Source organism: Chiloscyllium punctatum, chromosome 32 (assembly GCF_047496795.1).
Source record: "Chiloscyllium punctatum isolate Juve2018m chromosome 32, sChiPun1.3, whole genome shotgun sequence".
NCBI lineage: Eukaryota > Metazoa > Chordata > Chondrichthyes > Orectolobiformes > Hemiscylliidae > Chiloscyllium > Chiloscyllium punctatum.
In genome coordinates, this window is record NC_092770.1 from 28911473 (window position 1) to 28935476 (window position 24004).

Genomic DNA, 24004 nt, shown 5'->3' on the forward strand with positions numbered 1-24004 from the left:
ATAGTCCAGGTAAATTTAAGGTCAGGGTGGAATGTGTTGGTGAAGTTGATGAATTGCTCAACCTGCTCGCAGGAGCACGAGGTGGCGCCAATGCAGTCATCAATGTAGCGGAGGAAGAGGTGGGGAGTGGTGCCGGTGTAATTACGGAAGATCAACTATTCTACATAGCCAACAAAGAGACAGGCATAGCTGGGGCCCATACGTGTGCCCATGGCTACGCCTTTGGTCTGGAGGAAGTGGGAGGATTCAAAGGAGAAATTGTTAAGGGTGAGGACCAGTTCGGCCAAACGAATGAGAGTGTCAGTGGAAGGGTACTGTTGGGGACGTCTGGAGAGGAAAAAATGGAGGGCTTGGAGGCCCTGGTCATGGCGAATGGAGGTGTAGAGGGATTGGATATCCATGGTGAAGATAAGGCGTTGGGGGCCGGGGAAACGGAAGTCTTGGAGGAGGTGGAGGGCGTGGGTGGTGTCTCGAACGTATGTGGGGAGTTCCTGGACTAGGGGGGATAGGACAGTGTCAAGGTCGGTAGAGATGAGTTCAGTGGAGCAGGAGCATGCTGAGACAATGGGTCGGCCAGGGTGGTCAGGCTTGTGGATCATGGGAAGGAGGTAGAACCGGGCAGTGCGGGGTTCCCGGACTATGAGGTTGGAAGCTGTGGGTGGGAGATCTCCTGAGGTTCTGTATGGTCTAGGAGATGATGGTTTGGTGATGGGGGGTGGGGTCATGGTTGAGGGGGCAGTCGGAAGAGGTGTCCTCGAGTTGGCATTTGGCTTCAGCGGTGTAGAGGTCAGTGCGCCAGACTACCACTGCGCCCCCTTTATCCGCTGGCTGGATGGTGAGGTTGGGATTGGAGCAGAGGGATTGGAGGGCTGCACGTTGTGAGGGTGAGAGGTTGGAGTGGGGGAGGGGGGAACGACAGGTTGAGGCGGTTAATATCCCGGCGGCAGTTGGAAATGAAGAGGTCGAGGGCAGGTAATTGGCCAGCGCGGAGTGTCCAGGTGGATGCAGTGTGTTGGAGGTGGGCAAAGGGGTCCTCAGAAGGTGGGCGGGAGTCCTGATTGTGAAAGTAAGCTCGGAGGCGGAGGCGATGGAAGAATTGTTCGATGTCACGTCCTGTATTCAATTCATTGATGCGTGGACGGAGGGGGATGAAGGTGAGTCCTTTGCTGAGGACTGATCGTTCGTCCTCAGTGAGTGGGAGGTCTGGAGGGATGGTGAAAACTCGGCAGGGCCGGGAGCTGGGATCTGGTGTGGGTGTGGAGCTGGGAGTGGGGTCGGAGCCAGTACCTGGAGTGGGTGTGATAGTGGGGGGAATGGGGGTGGAGGCATGAGCTGGGGTGATGTTGCCCTCGGGGTTCTGGGGGGTGGGGATAGTGACAGTGGGGTCTATGGGGGGCGTGTCAGCAGAATGCAGGTGAGTGGCGCTGGTGGAGGCGGAAGTGGTGGTGATCATGGCAGTAGGGGTGGCGGGAGTCACTGAGCATGTGGCATCAGCGATGATGTGAGGGCTGGAAGTGGCTGTGGGAGTGGCCATGATGTGGGCGGAAGTGACAGCGTGGGGGTGGTAGCTGCGTCAGCCGCATGGCTAATGGTGTTTCCGAGGCCAGGGGAATCTTCTGGAATGTTTGAGGAGCGCTGGTTATGGAGGTGGGTGGATAAAAGTTTGTTGTACTTACAGTTTTTGATGTTTGAGATGGAATTGAAATACTGTTTGTTGAGAGTATGAATTCTCCTGAGGATGTAGTACAGAGTGGGTCCTTTGCAATTCTGAGAGAGTGTGGCCCTCAGCTGAGGCAGGGCTGACTGTAGAGAGGTTAGGTGACGGCGCATTGCTGCAAGCGTGGAGCGGAGGATCCTGAAGGAGAACTGTTGCTGGTGTTTTTGAATCTGTAGTCTGTACTGTTTGTCCTGTTCGGGTCCGAATTCTGCTGGTTTCAAGGTGGTCTGCAGTCCGTGTGGGATGAGTTGGTTACGGAGGCATGCACTGAGGAAGCAAATGTGGCTGTGGTACCGAGTTTGTTTCACAGCATGGTTGAAGAGCTTCAGGGCAGAGGAAATGACCTGGGAGTTTCAGTGGGAGAGGGACTCCCTGAGATTCTTGTAGAGAGAGGAGGAAAACTTCTTCAAGGCAGGCATCCTTGCAAGAGGATTCGCAGTCGGGTTAAAATCAACAAGGTAAAAACAATGACTGCAGATGCTGAAAACCAAATACTGGATTAGTGGTGCTGGAAGAGCACAGCAGTTCAGGCAGCATCCAACGAGCAGTGAAATCGATGTTTCGGGCAAAAGCCCTTCATCAGGAATAAAGGCAGTGAGCCTGAAGCATGGAGAGATAAGCTAGAGGAGGGTGGGGGTGGGGAGAGAGTAGCATCGAGTACAATGGGTGAGTGGGGGAGGAGATGAAGGTGATAGGTCAAGGAGGAGAGGGTGGAGTGGATAGGTGGAAAAGAAGATAGGCAGGTCGGACAAGTCAAGGAGACAGTAACTGAGCTGGAAGTTTGAAACTAGGATGAGGTGGGGGAAGGGGAAATGAGGAAGCTGTTGAAGTCCACATTGATGCCCTGGGGTTGAAGTGTTCCGAGGCGGAAGATGAGGCGTTCTTCCTCCAGGCGTCTGGTGGTGAGGGAGCAGCGGTGAAGGAGGCCCAGGACCTCCATGTCCTCGGCAGAGTGGGAGGGGGAGTTGAAATGTTGGGCCACGGGGCGGTTTGGTTGATTGGTGCGGGTGTCTCGGAGATGTTCCCTAAAGCGCTCTGTTAGGAGGCGCCCAGTCTCCCCAATGGGTTCTGGCTTACTTCAGATGGCAGTTCAGAGTCATCCAAACTGCTGTGGAACTTCATTCAAATATAGGCTGGAACAGGCAAAGCAAGGAGGATTGCTTCTCTAAAAGGACAAAATTAAGGCAGTCGAGATTTCTACGGCAATCCAACAGCCTCTAACCATTTTTAATGCTACCAGCATTTTATCTCCGAATTTTTCAAAAAAACTGAGTTAATAATCTCAGTGTCACTACAGGATGTAAATTCATCTTTTCCTGATTATCATCTCATTACCTTAAGACTGCTAGTTCAATAACAAAACCACATCTCTATAATACAAATACAAAAATATCAATATTAAATGTGTGATTTGGCAAGCCAATTATTTAAAATAAAGCTGTTTATTCTTGGTACCTCTTCATTTCTGAATCGTCCCAACCAGTAAACTGGTTCTCCAGGATAACCCACAATCTTGCCTTTGAAGAAAGCAATGTAGAAGCAAGAGGAATAGTAGTTGACAAATTGGAAGAGAAACATCTTCACAGTTAGACTGTTTTCATAGTCTGTCTGTGTTCTTGGAAGTTCTGTGTAAAAATAAAATCAATCAGTAAAAAATTTTTTACAAGTAAAAACTAAATAATTTTTGTATGAGAAAATAATGTAAAAGAGAGAAGACTTTAGAGGATCAGCAAATTTGATTGTAAACTTTCACAGTGTCAAACTTATCATGTTCCCATTGCAACTTTAACATGCAACAACGTGCATCTGAATGGAATCCAGAAACTCAATAATGCTGTAAAGTACCTGACTACATTCTCTACAAACACTCTGATGAGGAGCCTGAACTCATCACCTTCTGGTGCAAAAAGCTGCCAACAAAGCCAAGCTGACATTCAATCCGACCAAATTTGATATCCCGTCGCAATGACTATGTAGATATATAATTTTGTTTGAGTTTCACGCAAATTGAGTACAGGAGCATTATGTTTTTATGGCACATAACATTCTTAGTTACTGCAATGTATACACAACATGTATGTTGAGATATTATTGATTAATTTAAGCATTTACTTAGGAAACCATTTTTAAACTAATGACCTCATCAATCACAAGATGAATATTTCTTACAATTTTATTTTGTTATTTACAAGATGTGGCATCACTGGCCAGTATTTATAGCCCAGTCCTAATTACCCAGAGGGCAACTAAGAGCCAATCACATTGCTGTGGGTCTGAAGTCACATGTAGGTCAGACCATGAACCAACCGCAGTTTCCTTCCCTAAAGGGCCTGAGCGAAACCAACAGATTCCATGGTCATCAATCGATTCTTAATTCCAGATTTTTATTACACTATCTGCTGTGGCAGGGTTTGAACCCAGGTCCACACAACAGTATCTCGATCTCTGGATTAATGGTCTAGCGATAATACCACAAAACTGTCACCTTTCCTAACATTTAAAACATTTCGTATTGGGACTCACTCAATGACATTAGAAAGTGAACTTACCAAAGTCAGTGATCCATATTGCGACTCTCTCATAAAGAATATTCAAAATCATAATGAACAAAAAGTTAATGAGAGATGCTGTTACAGAAGTTGCCATCTGTGGAGTCAGGTAGTCTTTGAGAGGTTCCAGATTGTCATCTATTGCCGTGGGCAGCTTGGCAGAGAAGTTCAAAAAGGCAGCCAACCGATAGACAATAATGGCAACTACTGAGGCAATAATTAATGAGATCTGGAAGAATTTGATCGGAAGCAATTATGTATCATGAAATCCAAAGAAAATTAATTTAAAAATCACTAAATTTAACAAAGGTTCTTGATATTTTTAACTTCTAAACAATATATATTTCAATTCTATAGACAGAAAAAATAAACTTTCTCAAATAATGAATTTGTAGTTTACAGAGATCCAGCAAAGACAGAGACAGACCACTTCGAGAACACAAATTCAGTTAGCAGACAGTGGGTTAAATAAAAGAGGAGCCCCAGGAAGACCAGTATTCATTGCATCTTTTCTAATAGAATGGCATAAATTTATTTTGATTCCTCACTTTCTATTCAACTTTCAAGTCAATTAATAATTCAAATTGCTCAATCTTTCATTATTTTCTTTCACATAATTTTAATATTCTTTATTTCTGTCAATTATTAACCACGCCTCCTTGTTTCTAATTTTCCTCTTCTAATTTTATTTCTGTTGTTTTACAACTTGCTTCTCACCCCAATTCGTGCTCTTATCCTTCCCCCTCCAAAGTGCTCACTGACAATCTTTAATTCATCTTTGTAAGCAGCACAATGAGTGTACATTCACAATGTTCAACATTTGGTTATGTATCATCAGATCAGAAACCTAATACTGGTGTGGCCATGGAAGGACAGTACACAACGTCATTGCACAGCTAGTGAGTGGCAATAAGGCAATGCCATATCACAGTATCCCAACACAGTGAAATGTGAAAATTCTTGGTTGAAACAAGTTATTGTTGAACAATTAATGAAATGTCCACACACACAAATAACCATATCTTATCAAAATGTACATCCACTACAACAGTGATGTTTCCCCTCCGCCTACAAAGAGGCAAAAGGTTTTTAGCTCATCCCTGAATCCCTACAGTGTGGAAGCAGGCCCATCAAGTCCACACCATCCCTCCAAAGAGAATCCTATCCAGACCCACCCCTGGAACCCTGCGTTTCCCATAGCTAATCCACCTAGCCTGAACACAATGGGAATTTTTAGCATTGCCAATCCACCTAATTTGCACATCTTTGGACTGTGAAAGGAAACCAGAACACTCGAAGGAAATCCAGGCAGACATGGGGAAAATGTTGCAAAGTCCACACAGCCGCCTGATGCTGGAATTGAATCCAGGTCCCTGGCACCGTGAGGCAGCAATGCTAACCACTAAGTCACTATGGCACCCCAGTGACACCTTTAGATGCCTTTAGAAAGGTGTCATGTGTTGGTGCAGGCTTGATGGGTCAAAGGGCTTGTTTCTGTGTTGTACTGTTCTTTGTTTCCTTCTCAGTCTTATATCCGTTTTCTCTCCTATCTCTTCTCTTCCCTTTTACTTCTAGTCTCTTCTATCTGCATCTTTCAGCACTTGGAACATTACCTGTTTCTATGAAACAGTAATGCACAGTTAAAGGGAATTGCTGTACAAGGAAAAAGACATTCTGCAAACTAGGAGTGCATTATCCTTATTTAAGAAGATGAGAGAAAAAAATGGAACATTTTCAACTCAAATTGTTGTCTCACACTCTTTCTGCACAGGGTGTTCTCAAAGTTCCATAGTTGCTAATCACAACTTATGCTTCAATGTCACTTTGAGGAAAGGTAAGGTGGTGGACTTCAGGAACTACCTCAACTATTATGGTGATTGAACATGCACTGTCGGCATTACTCAACACATTCTCTAACCATAGAAACATTGAAAATAGGAAGAGGAGTAGGGCATTTGGCCCTTCGAGCCTGGTCTACCATTCAATGTGATCATGGTTGATCATCCAACCTTGTCCCTGCTTTCTCCCCATGCCCTTTGATCCCTGTAGCTCTAGGAACCATATCCATCTCTACATCACTCCAGCTATCCAGACAACTGAACCATCGAACATCAGGATATTCCTTAGAAGTTGAAAATCTTCACCTCAAGTTGTAACATGTTGCTATAACGTTATTGAGAATTTGGATTAAATACATGCAAAAGAATGATAATGAAAATATATGGCTTCTGTTCAAGAATTAGTGCTTTCACAGGCACAGCCATTACAGGTCTTCTCCTCTCTGCTATATGACCTACGGTTCTTTAATTCACAATCTCTGCTCTTTAACAATCTTGATGTTGCTCAAATTAAGTAAACATGATCAACTTTTTCCTATTTTCCTCAATGAAAAATTCTGAATTTTGTGGCAACGTCACCTGCTTCCTTCAAGGGACAATTTCAAAGCATTTTCCATTTATAATAAGTGTGCGCTGCATTGACTGAACTATCCCCATCTCCCTGGAATAAATTAACAAATTCATAAATAATATCAACACTGGACATACCCAGAAAAGAACTGTGCTTCCACCACAAACCAGTCGCATACATTTTCCACAGGCTGAGTAAGGAACCAACTCTTCTTCCTGGAAATAAAATCATAACTATTATAAAGTGTTCTTTAAAAATTAAAACAAAACATCCCACTTTCCAGCCTGTCACTCAGATGAGAGTCTTGATTTGAAGCCTCAGCTCTACACATTGAAGATGAGTCAATGCTATGTTTCAGGTTTGAATGGATCTCACTAAACTGAGGCTAATTGTACTAAAATGTTTCTTCCATTACCTAACTGCAACTTGAAAAGTACAATGCAAGTCATCACAAGCTAAATCAAAAGAATGTAAATCCTTCTGTCCGGCTCGTTTGCGTTGCCAAGTTTGGGGGGAAAGAATTGCACAGATTGGAATTTTCTTCAATCTACAACATAGTGGTGCCATCGCTCAGTTTTCTTTTCTGGTTTTGAACAGGCCACAAAGCAGAGTTTCATTTTTGTGCGAACTTACTGTGTGATTTGTACATCTGATATAAACATGATTAAAAAGGGAAAGCAAAACTTTCTCAGAAAGTCGTTTCACATGCACTTTAACAAGTCTTAACAGCTGTACTCAATCCACTCACTTACTTGTGTGATTGGATTTTTTTTTGGAATAGTGCATTTTGCTTCATACTCTGGTCGCCGTGGCTCTTCCTGTTCCAGTTCTACAGTGTCCCACTCATACTCCAATGTAGCCTGCCGGCGTTTCCAGAATTCCAGAAACACAGTCACTGCCAAAGATCAGATGGTGTTATAATAGCTCCCAGACATCAATGAATGAGCATCATTGTAGGACTTAACTGAGAATCAAGTCAAGCGGAAGCTCAAGTGAAATCCAGCAGCAAAGCTAAATTGATCGAAAGGTTACTTGCTGAGATTTTGAATAAAATGAATATTATTATGTCACAGAATACATGCAAGAAGCAGCTATTAAAGCTTCATTGTGAAAACAGTTCACAGCACAAGAGTGACACACTGTTGTAAAATAATGACAATTTTCATAAAGATCTTTCCCTGCCATTTAATTTCATTAGAGTCCAGTTCAGTTTGGGTAGGTTATTTGTGATGGATTGGGATTATGGGACCAAATGCGATACATATCATTTGCTTCGTTAGGTACCACCAGATGGCTGTTTCCACAAAATCTTCCAGAACAGATGAGTGAACAAAATAGTGAATATGGATTTGCAGCACACTTTATGGGACATAAAACAGCAAAGGAACATCACCGTATCATACAGCACTGCATAATCACCTTGAGGGAGGGAGGGGGAGAAAGACAGGGTTGCAGACACGTTTCCCACAGCTCTTCCTATGCCGGCCGCACTTTCTCCCTTCCAGCACATTTTTTTTTTTAAAAATTATTCATTTGTGGGATGTGGGTGTCACTGGCTGGGTCAGCATTTATTGTACATCCCTAGTTGCCCTTGAGAAGGTGGGGGGGTGAGCTGCCTTCTTGAACTGCTGCAGTCCACCTGCTGTAGGATACAGAATGCCCTTAGGGTGGGAATTCTAGGATGTTGACCCAGTGACAGTGAAGGAACGGCGATATATTTCCAAGTCAGGATGGTGAGTGGCTTGGAGGGAACTTGTAAAGGGTAGTGTTCCCTCATATCTGCTGCCCTTGTCTTTCAAGATAGAAGTGGTCGTGGGTTTGGAAGGTGCTGTCTGAGGATCTTTGGTGAAGTTATGCAGTTCATCTTGGAGATAATACAGACTGCTGCCACTGGGTATCAGTGGGTGGAGGGAGTAGATGCTTGTCTAAGGAATTGGTTAACAGATCGATGTAGTGTTTCATTTTGCAGGATGCAGCGAGCAGAAACAAAGTAAATTCAATAATTGTTCTGAAGTCAAAACAGCTGCCATTTACTTACCCCAAATTCCCATAAACACTGCATAGGCCAGAGTTCCATAGTTGTCAAATACGGATAATTTCTGTGGAAGATGCATGAAGATATAAGTAACCTCTGCACAATATTATTGCAAATATGAACAGGTGTGAAATGTGAAATATTTAGTGCTATTCTTATAAAGTATTTTATTTTTATGCAATACGTGCAATCCCAAATTTAATTTCCCACGTTACCTAACACGATATGGAGTTATTGGCACTTATGAAGGTGAATACTCTGAATTCTGACAAAGCTGCAACATTTGACACAAATTATGAGCTTGCATTTCTTAAAAGCAAGGGAATGTCTAAGATAGGGAATTTGAGGTGCTGCATTTTGGAGAAGCAGCACTTACACACTTAATGGTAAGGTCCCGGGGAGTGTTGCTGAACAGAGACCTTGGAGTGCAGGTTCATAGTTCCTTGAAAGTAGAGTCACAGGTAGATAGGATAGTGAAGGCGGTGTTTGGTATGCTTTCCTTTATTGGTCAGAGCACTGAATCTAGGAGTTGGGAAGTCATATTGCAGCTGTACAGGACATTGGTTAGGCCACCTTTGGAATATTGCGTGCAATTCTGGTCTCCTTCCCATTGGAAGGATGTTGTGAAACTTGGAAGGGTTCAGAAAAGATTTACAAGCATGTTGCCAGGTTTGAAGGGTTTGAGCTATAGGGAGAAGTTGAATAGGCTAGGACTGTTTTCCCTGGAGCGTCAGAGGCTGAGGGGTGACCTTACAGAGGTTTATAAAATCATGAGGGGCATGGATACGGTAAATAGATAAGGTCTTTTCTCTGGGGTGGGGAAGTCCAGAACTAAAGGACACAGGTTTAGGGTGAGAGGGGAACGATATAAAAGGGACCTACAGGGCAATTTTTTCACGCAGAAGGTAGTGTGTGTATGGAATGAGCTGCCAGAGGGAGTGGTAGAAGCTGGTACAAGTAAAGCATTTAAAAGGCATCTAGATGGCTATATGAATAGGAGGGGCTTAGAGGGATATGGGTCAAGTGCTGACAAATGTACTAGATTAGATTAGGATATCTGGTCAGCATGGATGAGTTGGACCGAAGTGTCTGCTTCTGTGCTGTACGTCTCTATATCTCTATGACTCTAAGTGAAAATCTAATTACATTGCACTTAATTTCCACTGATTACATTTTGAAATTGCAATTGAAATTAAGGTACAATTGTAAGTGTTTTTAGTTTTGCATTTCCTGCAAAATGAAAAGCTTACAAAGGTAACTCAATCTGTCAAAGATGTTTACTCTAAAGGACAGTTACACAAAACTGAAAATATCAGTGACTCATAGGCATGCAAATATAATTTTTAACACCGCACTGTAACCCTCCTAGGTCTGACCAGGAAACATTCTTAGTAAACATTACAGAAAAAGAGAGATGATCTCAGAGATTACCTCACATTATACAGCTCTACTTGGAAACCATCTGCAGAATGTGATTCTGGTTTAAAACAGATTCTCTTTCTTAAATCAGCCATTTTAGCTTTTTAACATACAGTGCATTGTTAAGAAGCATTTGACTAATTCCACACAAATAGTTTCTCATCTCAAGAGCTCATGGTACTGAGGGTGACGTACTGTCATTGAGGATTGGGTAATGAAAAGAAAACAGAGTCAGGATAAATTGGTAATTTTCAGGTTGGCAAACTGTAATAGAGTGTCGAAGGGATCAATGCTGGGTATCTATGGTCCTATCTAAATACTCTTTATGGCTATGTTAATGATTTAGATGAAGGGTCTAACTACATTGCAGTGAAATTTGCAGAGAAAACCGAGATAGGTAAGAAAGAAAGTTGCAAAGGGGATACAAATGGCTTAAAAAGGAACATAGTTAGGTTAAATAAGTGGCAAAAATTTAGCAAATGGAGTATCATGTGTGAAAATATGAGATTGTTCACTTAGGTGAGAAGAATAGAAAAATAGAACATTATTTCAATGGAAGTAGACTACAGAATGCTGCAATAAGGAGGAAGCCATGTGGCCCTGATTTAGCATGCCAGTACAAGTATGAGGGAAAGCAGATGGAATGTTGACCTTTTGTTCAAGGTGAGGGGGAATGGAGCATAAAAGTGAGAAGGTTTTTTTTCTTTGAAGACTATTGATGAAATTACATTTAGACTACAATATAGAGTTTGGTCATCTTAATTAAAGAGGGATAGACCTGCACTGTAATCAGTTCAAAGAAAGTTCATTGGGCTAATTTCTAAAATTAAGGGCTTGTATTAAGTGGAAAACTTGAGCAGTTTGTGCCTACACTAATTAGAGTTTAGAAGTCTGAAAGGTGCGTTTTATTAGAACATAAAAGATACCAAGATTTTTGTGGGTGAGGTTGGGATGCTTGTGGTGATTGACAAGGTAGATGCTGACTGGATGTTTCTCCGGAGGGAATCTCGAACTGGGGGTCAGAAACGAAAACCAAGAGGATTCCACTTAAGGCAAAGATGAGAAGGAATTTATTCTCCAGTGATTATTATTCTTTGGAATTCTCTCCTGGAGACAGCAATAGAGGCTGGGCATTTGAAAATAGTCAAGACTGATTTAGACAAATGTTTGATCTTTAAGGGGGTCAAAAGGTTAAGGGGAACAGAGAGGAAACTGGAGTGAAAGCCACAGTCAGAACAACCAGAATCTTATCGAATCGTGGAGCAGGTTCAACAGGCTGAATTTCCTACTTCTGCTCCTATTACTTAAGATTTTACAATGTGAATACTTCCAACTATTTTGTTTTCAAGTGTTTAATTTACATGACACCTGATTGGATTGAAATATTATAAGAACACGTAACACCATATGTAATTTACACTTTTGAGATGTATTAAGCAACAGCAAAACATTTCTCTTCCGCTTTGCCGTAAACCTCTTAATTTGTCTATTAATTCATAAATTTACCGAGCAATAAAATCCTATTGCTGTTCTGGATAAATTATCATTTATTTATAGGTTTTTTTAATTTCAGGTACCCAAAACTATCCTGAATAAGAACCACACAGTAATTAAAAGCAAAATACTGCGGATACTGAAAATCTGCAGCTCCCCCTCCACCCACCACAGTCCTGAAGGAGGGATACACCCAAAATGTCGACTTCCCCACCTCCTGATGTCTACCTTGGATTCCAGCATCTGCCGAAATTCTGGGGCAAACACAGTGCTGGAAAAACTCAGCAGTTCTGACAGCATCCACAAAGAGACAAACAGTTATTGTTCTGAGTATAGTGTGAATCTGCTGAAGCACACTGCAATTAAATTCTAATTGTTGATTATTTTAAGAATTACGTTTAAATCCTGGTTATGTTGCAGTTCTGGTCGTCATGCTATAAGAAGGGTGTGATTGCACTGGAGGGCATGCGGTGGAGATTCACCAGGATATTGCCCTGGGCCATTTCAGCTTTGAAGAGAGGCTGGATAGACTTGGGTTGCTTTCTTTAAAGTAGGGAAGATTGAGGGGTGGGGGGGGCGGGTCTGATAAAGATGTATAAGTTTATGAGGGGCATTGACAGGATGGATAGGAAACCGCTGTTCACTTTATTTTGAAGGGTCAGTAATAAGGGGACATAATTTTAAATTGAAGGGCAAGACATTTAGAGGGAATTTGAAGCAAAGTATTTTCATCTAGCTGGTGGTGGGAAAGTCTTTTCATCTCACATTGCCTGGGACAGTAGTAGAGCCAGGTAACTTCACAAGCTTTAAAGCATTTGTGATGAAGATTTGAAACCTCATAAGAATCAAGGCAATGGGCCAAGTGCTGGAAAGTGGGATTAGTGTCGATAGGTTGGTGCAGACCTGATGGGCCGAAGGGCCTCTTTTGTGCTGTATGACTGTATATAATGCATACACATCGGTGCACTTACCCTCGATGATTCACAGGTAATATTGAGTCTCCAATAACTACAATCTCGATCACACTGGGGACACATGATCATACGACCTCCGATCTCAGGATCACACACTTCCTGACTGTAAATCAAAATGAAAGCAAAATTATAATTGCTGTAATATAATCCAACTACTTATCCATAATGTAGTTATTTGCAACATGAAAGCTTGTAGCATAATTTCATATATTCTGTCTGATGACAAATTGTGGTAAAGTGGTGATGTAACCACACACAAATCGCTACTAGTGATTTTAAAAATCATGACTTACCGTAAAATGTAAAATTCAACAAATTTTGCACTTTTTACACTTTGAAGAGGTCACAAACTTGACCAAAAGCTGAATTCAAATAAATGTTTTTATTTCAGATTTCCAGCAGCCATGGAGAGATTTTTTCCCCATCATTTCTGAATGCCCATATGCATGCTGTAGAGGTCTGGTGCCTCCATAATAAAGCGTGTTATGGACAATTTCACAAACTATTTTGATGAAGCTCACAGACAGAAACCTTTCCCAAAACTCTCTGAAATTTACACTCAGCTGACGTTTGGTATAATTCAGCCCCTGATGTCTCACAAATATTCAACCTGGAATCTTTAACCTATATTTATAACGAATGATAGAAAAGCTTTACAGCCAGACTAGTCAATAAGCAACAACAGAATAAGGCTAATCCATCAATTAATAATTAAGTCTAGATGCAGAAATACAGTTAATGAGTTTGTAGCCATTTCAATGGACTTAATCTTACATTTTTTGACCAAATCCAAGTTATGTTGAGGTTTTTGGATGATTTCTCTAGTGTGATGATTTCTTCTTGCTATATTGTACCAAACTCATTTCAATAATCACTCAATAATCAGATCCAAGATGGTGGCAAATTAGGATTGCCCAGCCAGGGCTCATCTGCTCTGTCTGTTTCTTTTATCTTCCCCCCACATTGTGTTTTTCTTTCTTTCTTCTTGGTGATGTTCTGAACCCACAGCCCCAGCACAGACTTTGACACTCAGTCTCAACGGAGATCTGGATCACTCATCCCAATGTGACGTGGATGTTTGGGGGGTGGGGTGTCCGTCTCCAGTACCCATCCTGTGATTTATTTTCTTTGCTAAGTGTCCAACATAGAGGTCATTCTGAGTAAGTAGCAAGCTGAATGCAGGTATGATTCTGCTTTTCATGGTGAGTTTTCTTGACGTCATAGAGACATAGCGTTGTACAGCACAGATACAGGTCCTTCAGCCCAACTTGTTTATGCCAACCAAATATCCTCAATTCATTTTGACCCATTTGCCAGCACCCAGCCCATATCCCTCTAAACCCTTTCTATTCATATACCCATCCAGATGCCTTTTAAATGTTGTAATTGTACCAGCCTCCACCACTTCCTCTGACAGCTCATTCCATATATACACACCGACTTCTGTGTGAAAAAGATGTCCCTTTAGGTCCCTTCTAAATTTCCCCCCCCCACTCACCTTAAAACTATGCCCTCTAGTTCTGGACTCCCCCACCCCAGGAAAAGACATTGTCTATGTACCCTATCTATGCTCCTCATCACTATCTAAACCTCTATAAGGTCTCCGATGTTCCAGGGAAAACAGCTCCAGTCTATTCAGCCTCTCCCTATAGCGTAAGTAAAAACAATGACTGCAGATGCTGGAAACCACTGTCTAGATTAGAGTGGTGCTGGAAAAGCACAGCAGTTCAGGCAGCATCCGAGGAGCAGTAAAATCGATGTTTCAGGCAAAAGTCCTTCATCAGGAATAAGAATACCTATTCCTGATGAAGGGCTTTTGCCTGAAACATCGATCTTACTGCTCCTTGGATGCTGCCTGAACTGCTGTGCTTTTCCAGCACCACTCTAATCTAGAATCTCCCTATAGCTCTAATTGTCCAGCCCTGGCAACATCCTTGTAAGCCTTTTCTGAATCATTTCATCTAGCTGGTTTGGTGAGTTAGGCAAGATAGAAAGTTGAATATTAATGAGGTGAGTTGTGCTATCAACAAGGTGTTTAAAAAGCGATAATCCCCCTTAATTAGCTACTTGCCCTTGTTTCGTGAGAATTTCTCCATATCATTATGACAAGGTGGAGTGAACTGCTCTTGAGATTGAGAATAGACCTCACCAGATACTTTGTCCAATTCTGCCACACATCTCATCATCGCACAGGCCCTAAAAGATTCTAATCAATGTTATTGTTAGTGGAAATGGTGATCCACCCATGGTTAATTTCTCATTTTCTTTGCACATTTCTCCAACTCTCGTACTTTCCTAATCTGTTGCCCATAGGAGCCTTCTACTTTCAATTTCACGATGTCTAACAATTTTATTTTCTTCTTCCTTCTTGGGCCACATCCCTCGATTCTTCCTTAAAACCCTTTCTTTGACAAGTCCTTATGCCTTAGAGTCCAACCTTGTCATTTCTCGATGAAATACCTTTCCTCCTCCACCATTGAGAGAATAAATGCAGCTCTGTGCAAAGGATAGATTGCTTGAATCAGAACAGTATTTAGTGAAACAAAACTTTTGAAATTGGGCATGGGGTGAGACACCATTGCCTACTATGACCAGTGCTAACATCACTGCAGGAGCCATGTTCACAGAAGCATCTCAAAGAGATACAGAGAGGTATGAAAGTAGGTGGTCAATCGATGAATGTGGTGAGACTTACAGGTTATCAGGCCCTAGTCAGTAGCATAGCAAAAGATGATGATTGGATTTGAAACGTACACTGCAGAACAAATCTGTGATAATATTTTGACAATAAACATAGTACCTTTACAGCATGGAAGCAGACCATTCGGCCCATCCAAACAGCATCCGTCCCAGACCTATGCCCCTCTACCCAATCCCGTAATCTTGCATTTTCCCTGGGTAATCCCTCCAGCCTGCACATCCCTGACACTGTGGGTGATTTAGCGTAGCTAATCCACCCAACCTGCACATCTTTGGACTGTGGGAGGAAACCGAAACACCTGGAGGAAGTCCATGCAGACACAGGGAGAATGTGCAAACTCCACACACGGTCGCCCGAAGGAGGAATCCAACCCTGGGTCCCTGGCGCTGTGAGGCAGCAGTGCTAACCACTGAGCACTGTGGAGGCGAAAAATGTGATCATGAAATGGGTACCAGCAGAAAGCTGCAAACTACGCAGTGATCAGAACACTGGCCACATCAATATGAAATTTTATTTGGATGCCACTGAGGTGTTATATTTTCCCACATACCTCCATGTATTGTAATCCAGAGTCAGTATTCCAAAAATAAAACAGACAAGTCCTACAAATCCAGCAATGGCCAACATCCCTGTATAGAAACCAAGCCAAGCAAAGTAGATTCCAATCTTCTCGCCAAAATACTTCCTGCAATGCAAAATTGAAAAGAAAAACTTTTGACAAAGATAATGATATTCTAAATTGCAAAGGCAACATACCAATTACATAAACAAGTATTTGACAAAATGGCAGAACTGGAATTTCTAATGGTAGATTCTGCATGTTCCTTTTCACAGCATGACTACTCAGCGGCACAGTTCTGGGCCTGGTGATAAAGACATAAGATGTAAGGACATATGTAGGCCATTCAGCCCATCAAGTCTTTTTCGCCATTCAATGAGATCATGGCTGATCTGATGATCCTCAACTCCCTTTTCCTGCCTTATCCCATAACCCTCGATTCCCTTACTGAATAAAAATGTCTCTGCCTCAGCTTTGAATATGTATAATGCCCCAGACTCTAAAAGGTTCTATGGTAAAGAATTTGATAGATTCACTACCATCTGAGAGAAGAAACTCCTGATCATTTCTGTCTTAAATATGTGAACCTTTGTTCTGAGATTACGTCCCAGTCCAAAAAGGGAAAACAACCTTTCTGCAACTATACTTGTACATCCCCTAAAAATCTTGTATGCTTCAGTAAAATCACCTCTCATTCTTCTAAATTCCAATGAGTACATGCCCAACCCACTCAACCTCTCCTCACAGGACAATCCCTCCACATTAGGATCATCCCAGTGAAACCTTACCTAAACAGCCTCAATGCCATTAATTTGTTTCCTTAGATAAGAGACCCAAAAGTGTTCCATTATTCCAGCTGTTGTCTGACTAGTGTCTTGTATAGTTTTAGCAAGATCACCCTATTTTTATAATCCATTCCTTTTATATTCCCTATTACCTGCTGATATTGCATGCTAACTTTTAATGATTTATGCAAAACTCCCAAATCCTTCTGTGCTGTAACTTTCTGTAGTCTTTCTCCATTTAAATCTTCATTATGGATAATAGTTAATTCATTCTACTATTTTTCTCTTTTCCTGCCAGTGCGTAACCTCACATTTTCCCACATTATACTCCATCTGCTGAGTTTTTACCCACTCGCTTAACCTGACTATACCCCTCTACAGACCCTTTGTGTAATCATGTGAATTCTGAATTTCCCAATTACTAAGGTCAGTCAGCAGATTGTTAGTCACAGACTGAAGGAACACTACATCTGCTCCTTTGATTGGTCTCCTGTGGAGCAACAGTTTTAGAACATTTACATGATAATTTATTGTTAAAGCATTACTGATTTTGATATGAAGAAGATGAATTTTGAATATTTTGCGGAAAGACTTGTACTTGGATCATTTTTCTTCAAGTGGTATTTCCACACGTTCGGCAGTATTAAAGCTGGAAGCTCGCCAAGATTTTTTGATAATCATCACTACTTCATGTTCTTAACATAATATATTCATCAGCGCCACACAGGTTTATAAAATGCTCAATGAAAACTTGCGGATAATTCACATCTTAAATCTACTGTGATCTGTTATTGAACAAAAGCGAAAATACTATTGAAGGCAAAACATACAGTGAGAAAAGGCTGGATAGACTAGGCTTATATCAGCTGATGTTTTGAAAAGTAAGAGTAATCAGGGTAAGGCAGCAGTACAGATTTGACATTATAATCAGATCAGCTAGGATCTCTTTCTCCTTGTTCATACTTTAGTTATGTTATGTTTTAATTTGGATGTGTATTTTTTAGCACTAGTTTAAAGAATGAAATACGATCTGGGCAAAGGTTTGCCAACATGCTGTGATATGAAAAAGCATAATACCAGATACACGCATTATGCTCACTATGAGATGCAGTTCCCTAATGATCTTTAAATAAATTGTGCACAACATAACCAGGAGATTACTTATTCAATAAGAAGCAAATGTGATGGAACCTATTGAGCTTAAAAGTGTGACATTGTTAATGTAAAAACAATTATGAAGTGAGATTAATTTAAGTAAAATTCTGCTTTATAACTCCACTGCACAATGTAGCTACGAGGGAATAGTGATGTGGATCCATCTTAATCAGGAAAGTGGATATTTATAGATTGTTCTGATATTCTTGGAACAAGCTTCATCATTTGTAGCTGTTTTGTTTATTCATTCATAGAATGAGGGCATCTCTGGCTAAGTCAGGATTTATTGGCCATTCCTAATTGGCCAGAGGGCAGTTGAGAATAAGCCACATTTAAACCACATAGTGGTGGGTATGGAGTCACATGTAAGGCCAGACCAGGTAAGGGTGGCAGTATCCTTTCCTAAAGGACATTAGTAAGCCACAGGGGTAGTTCGCCAAAACTTGATTCGTGATCATATTTTTAACTTATAACTCCAGATTTTCATTAAATTCAATCCCACCATCTGATGTGGCAATATTCAAAAGCAATTCCCCAGAATATTACTTGGGTCTCGGGATTAACAGCCCAACGATACCACTAGTCTATCGCCACTCCTGAACTATTAGAGGAAAGGAGAAGTTGTGAAAGAGTACAAAGCTCAGTTTTTAATATTGCTTTATCACCCAGTGGCTGAATTTTCAGGCCAAAAAGGCCTGTGCCGATCAGCAAGAGAGTATTGGGACATTGATAGACTGGAGATAAGTCGCATTACTATTCCCATTAATTTAAGCTTGACACATTTCCTGAACATAATAGAGTCACAGAGATTAGATTAGATTTCTTACAATGTGGAAACAGGCCCTTCGGCCCAACAAGTAACACCGACCTGCCACCCACCCAGACCCATTCCCCTACATTTACCCCTTCACCCAACACTACGGGCAATTTAGCATGGCCAATTCATCTAACCTGCACATTTTTGGAATGTGGGAAGAAACCGGAGCACCCGGAGGAAACCCACGCAGACACTGGGAGAATGTGCAAACTCCACACAGACAGTCGCCTGAGGCGGGAATTGAACCCGGGTCTCTGGCGCTGTGAGGCGCCTCTCACCCTAAACCTATGCCCTCTAGTTCTAGACTCCCCGACCCCAGGGAAAAGACTTTGCCTATTTACCCTATCTATGCCCCTCATAATTTTGTAAACCTCTATAAGGTCACCCCTCAGTCTCCGACGCTCCAGGGAAAACAGCCCCAGCCTGTTCAGCCTCTCCCTAAAGCTCAAATCCTCCAACATCCTTGTAAATCTTTTCTTTCCAATAGGAAGGAGACCAGAATTGCATGCAATATTCCAATAGTGGCCTAACCAATGTCCTGTACAGCCACAACATGACCTCCCAACTTCTGTACTCAATACTCTGACCAATAAAGGAAAGCATACTAAACGCCTTCTTCACTATCCTATCTACCTGCGACTCCACTTTCAAGGAGCTATGAAGCTACACCCCAAGGTCTGTTTGTTCAGCAATTTACCATTAAGGGTATAAGTCCTGCTAAGATTTGCTTTCCCAAAATGCAGCATTCACATTTATCTGAATTAACTCCATCTGCCACTTCTCAGCCCACTGGCTGACCTGCATCCTGGGGTCTTACAGCAAGTGGTTGCCAAGATAATGGATGTCTTGGTGTAATCTTGCAACTTTCAAGTAGATTGAAAAATTGCAGATGTATCACTTATGTTCTAAAGAAAAAAGACAAAGCAAGCGGGAAAATATAGACCAGTTAATGTAGCATCTGTCATTTGGAAAATGTTAGAATCCTTTATAAGAATTGGTGACAAAGGCAAATGATATGTTGGTCTTCATCACACAGGATTTCAGTACAGGAACAGGGATGTCTTGTTGCAATTGTACAGGGTCTCAGTGAGACCACTCCCAGAATATTGTGTGCTGTTTTGGTCTCCTTACCTCAGAAATGAGATTGGTAAATGACATTAAAAGCAAAACATTTTCTTTGTTATTCCACACTGATGACCCTTTGTTCCCATTTCCATAACCCAACACCCTAGGCAGCTCCAGCTTTTGAAGTCTAATACCATTGGCCAGTAATAACTCTGTCCCAACTCTTCCCCTTTAAGCGAACGATCAATCTCACAATAACTGAACTCCACAGACAGCTTGGTGTTTTTGTTCCATTGACAATAGGTTTAACCATTTGGAAGATTCAAAGGCCTCACATGCCATTTGTTAAATTCAAACATCAATGTAAAATCACATTTGGATCTAAGAAAATTCATCTTAATATCCAACAAGTTTAATTGACAACAAAAACAGAGATCTGAGGAAAAGTCACTTGACCCGAAACGTTAACTCGATTTCTTTCCATTAAGGTAAATCCACGGCCAGATGGGACCGATCCCAGGATACTGCTGAGCTTTTCCAGCAATTTCTGTTTTTGTTTCTGATTTACAGCATCTGCAGTTCTTTTGATTTTAAGTTTAATTGACACCCTTTTAATGTTGCAGCAACTACAACACCCTTCATTTTTCCCGATACTTGTACATTTCTGATATCGGGGCTCCAGATAAAAGTATGTCCCCTCCTGAGTTTTAGGAATTCTCTGTTTCTTACCTCACTCCTGCAGGCCCATTAAAGTCAGCCCTTGGTTTCACAAGCCCTGGGATCCAACAGGCATTACATTTAAAATAAGTTTCCCCAAATATGCTGTTTAGATATTGTAATAAATGCTCCATTTTGCAAAAGCAGGATTGACATGGAATACAACTTGCTGCTCTGTAAATATAGCAGGCACAGAGGAGATTGGCACTCTGTTTTATGTGTTTATATTGTTAATCCTCTCTGGCCCACTCTGAGTGAGTTTAAATTCTCCTTCCTCATTGAAACAGTTGCTTTTATTCACTAAGGTGGGGCAGCATTGCTATGAGTGTGCCTGGAGTTGAGTTCCACTCTCTGCTTTGTTCCAGATCATCATCTCAACAGGAAGGTGTTAAGTAGAATCTCCACATCTATGAACTAAAGAGGGACAAATGAGAATGCAGAAATGTATTGGTGGTCTCCAGTGGGTTCCAGGAAACATTGCTGGGAAGCTGTACAATCCTTTTGGATAGATTAGAAAAAATCAAATACACAACTCAATCGCATTCCACGAGTTTCCCATATTCTTAGTGTACTAAAACTATTTTCATTATTAAATTTACATCAAAAATTAAATCGTCTTGAATTTTCAGGCCAACATATTTCAACTAAAGTACCTGAAATCATATGTTGGTAAATCTGGTCCCAAAACATGATGCCATTTGATCATGAATGTTTTCTCTTCTCACTCAAATTAGAGATCATGTGACTTTCTATAGGATTTTATTTCTCTCTGCTAATGCTAAGATGTCGTATAAACGTCTGGATTTAACATGCGCACTACACTGCACTTCATTTAACAAATAATGATGAAGCACCCTATCAGTTCAATGGATGTGTATGCAATAATGGCAGATGAATCCAATCACAGACATGTGTGCACAAGCTATTGCAAACAAATACCTCACAGGTTCGGCATCACGTTTAACCTCCCCATATGGTTATCAGTACAGTGAGGTATTTGGTTGCAATAATTTGTACAAAAAAGCACAAATGACAGATTGCTCCTTCAGCTTCGAGTTCTGGTTTTCTTTCTTTATTATACAAATTCAATTTGAACAGCCTTGGAAGAGTTTCTAGTACATAGCAGGAATTTCAAGCTGCAATCATGTTTGCAGAGAACAAGCAGACTTATGTTTTGTGTGTATCCATTGGGCTACGCACAGCAAATGGAAATTTGAGAGATTAGCTGGTGAGTGCAGCTGAAGTATTATAAATAGTACCTGATGAGATCCAGAGGTTGCAGTTTGTAAAAGTTCTTGGGATGTGCCCACTCCTCATACAAAAGGTATCTCTCATTGGGGCATAACGGGTCTGATGATTGCTGATTGAACTTACACTGGAAGAGAGACAGGCAAATATCAGACTTCATTCATTAACAAGAATTCTTTATTTTGTTGAGTTTTTGGTCACGTTCTTCTGAAATTTCCTGCATTATATCTAAGTGTACAAGAATGGGATAGGCCAGACTACAATGCTGCACTGTAAAATTCCTTGCTGATATTTAAGGACAGATTTCAATTGACAAAAAACTGGGAGAACACTGTTATGGGCAAATAATTCTATATTTTGTAATCAACCTGTTCAGTGATGTCTTTACACGCTTCTGCAGCAGTGGGACTTGAACTCAGGTCTCCTAGATCAGAGGTAGGGACACTACCATTGCACCAACAGAAGTTGAGTGCAGGATGCAACAGATTAGCAGTCACCTTCATACAAATACTGACAGACCTGCAGAGTTTCTCCAGCAATTTCTGCTCTTGCACTGTACAACTGCTTATTCACATTCGAGTGTCAGATAAAAACCATCCTTTATTATTCAGTTGACAAATTAAGAATCGATACTCAGGTCCCTGGGAGGATAGAATAACAGTATCCCAGTAGCTATCAGAATTTTTTCGAGAAGGGAGATTATGAGAGATTTATTTTGTTAAAATAAATGCCGCTAAATGTCTACAATTTAAAATAATTAAGATGTCTTAGAAAGTGGCCACCATTGGGCCTTGCTCAATACACAAGACCCAGGGGATAAAAAAAATACAACACACCAAGAGCTTCTAGCTATCCAAGGCCAGTAGCTCCTCATTGTTGTTAGTGCCACCGGAGGATCTCAAAGAGACACTACACCCCAAGTGAGTGATGGCAGAATAGAGATCATGGGACTGGGATTACAGGAGTGTGGGGATGGGAGAAGGGGTGATCAGAGGTAAAGTTAGCAGGTGGCTTTAAGCAGCTATCCCCCTGCCGAATGGCAGATTCCTTCATCTGACTCTAAATGCTGCTCAATGAAGGAACCAACCCTGTTTCTAGGAAAGCTGCAGTGCCCGGTGACCTTCTGGAAACACAGGAGGGCTGCATCGCTTGCACCTAATCGATAAGTGCCATTAAATTCTGGTAGGCTCTTATTTAACTGATTTCAACTTTTTTTTTAAATTTCAAAATTTACTTTAGTCATAAAACATATTTATACATATACACACAAACACAGTTTAGTTCTGTCCAGTAGCATATCAAGGAACAAACAAACAAACAAACATTAGTCAATAAGACATGGAACTGGAAAGGCAAAGCAGGTCAGGCAACATCAGAGGAGCAGGTCAGGACCTTTCATCAGGACTGGGGAGGGGGAAGGGAGCTGAGAAATAAATGGGAGATGGGGCTGGGGAAGGTAGGTAGGATGGTGATAGGTGGTTGCAGGTTGGGGGTTATTGTGATTGAATGGTGGAATGGATACGTGGGGAGGAAGATGGACAGGTTAGGTCAGCTTCAAATTTCCCCATCCCCAACCCTCCCTCTCCTCCCTGCCTCCTTGACCTGACCATCTTCCTTCCCACCTGTCTGCTCCACCCTTCCCAATCACATAACCCCCTACCTGCATCCACCTACCACCATCCCATCCAAGTTGCCCTCAGCCTCCTTCCCCACCCCCACCAACACCCCCCCCCCCCCCGACCTGAAATGCTGACTTTTGTGTCTGATGCTGCCTGACCTGCTGTGCCTTCCCAGCTCCACTTTTTATCGACTCTGGCCTCCAACATCTGCAGTCCTTAGTATCTCCAACAAGCAAACATTGGTGTTTGACTCCATCCAACAAACAAACCAAAGGCTTATTCGTACAAGGTTAGCAAGTTCCCACCTTCAGTCTAACCGCTTCAGAATTTCCCACTGATAGAAGACTAACTCATGGCCTCTCCCACAGGTGAGGTGGACCGAGCTGCATCGAACCACACTAAATACACCCCGTACCTTTTATGTTAACAAAACTACCCCTCTTGCATCCACAAAACCCATGTCTAATCATCCAATACCGCTGAACATTATTACATATTTTCTTGTTATACTACTTATAAATTCACCTCATCTACTAACTACCGGTTGGGAGGCTTCATGCATCAATTAACATTCTATAATTACTTACATCATGGAGGGTGTAAGCTGCACTGTATGTCTTTGAGTCCAAAAGTTTGGTGATGCCAAATTTGTTTCGATTTCCTTTTTTATATTCGCAGCGGTTCAGAATATACTGGACCTGCATAAATAGATGGAAAAGTAATTAGCCATAAGAGCAGTGT

General features: G+C 41.6%; 1 protein-coding gene across 4 annotated transcripts in view; it reads right to left on the reverse strand.

The window, feature by feature from the left end:
- Positions 1 to 24004, reverse strand: part of ano6 (anoctamin 6) — a 145861-nt gene that overhangs the window by 27925 nt on the left and 93932 nt on the right. For all 4 annotated transcript variants that reach the window (XM_072551962.1, XM_072551963.1, XM_072551964.1 and 1 more), the window contains 9 exons: positions 23851 to 23961; positions 21656 to 21771; positions 15849 to 15983; positions 12595 to 12700; positions 8714 to 8774; positions 7428 to 7570; positions 6813 to 6890; positions 4267 to 4495; positions 3173 to 3342 (listed from right to left, as the gene is read on the reverse strand). In XM_072551962.1, the coding sequence (XP_072408063.1) occupies positions 3173 to 3342; positions 4267 to 4495; positions 6813 to 6890; positions 7428 to 7570; positions 8714 to 8774; positions 12595 to 12700; positions 15849 to 15983; positions 21656 to 21771; positions 23851 to 23961 (1149 nt within the window). The remainder of the gene's footprint in view (positions 1 to 3172; positions 3343 to 4266; positions 4496 to 6812; positions 6891 to 7427; positions 7571 to 8713; positions 8775 to 12594; positions 12701 to 15848; positions 15984 to 21655; positions 21772 to 23850; positions 23962 to 24004) is intronic.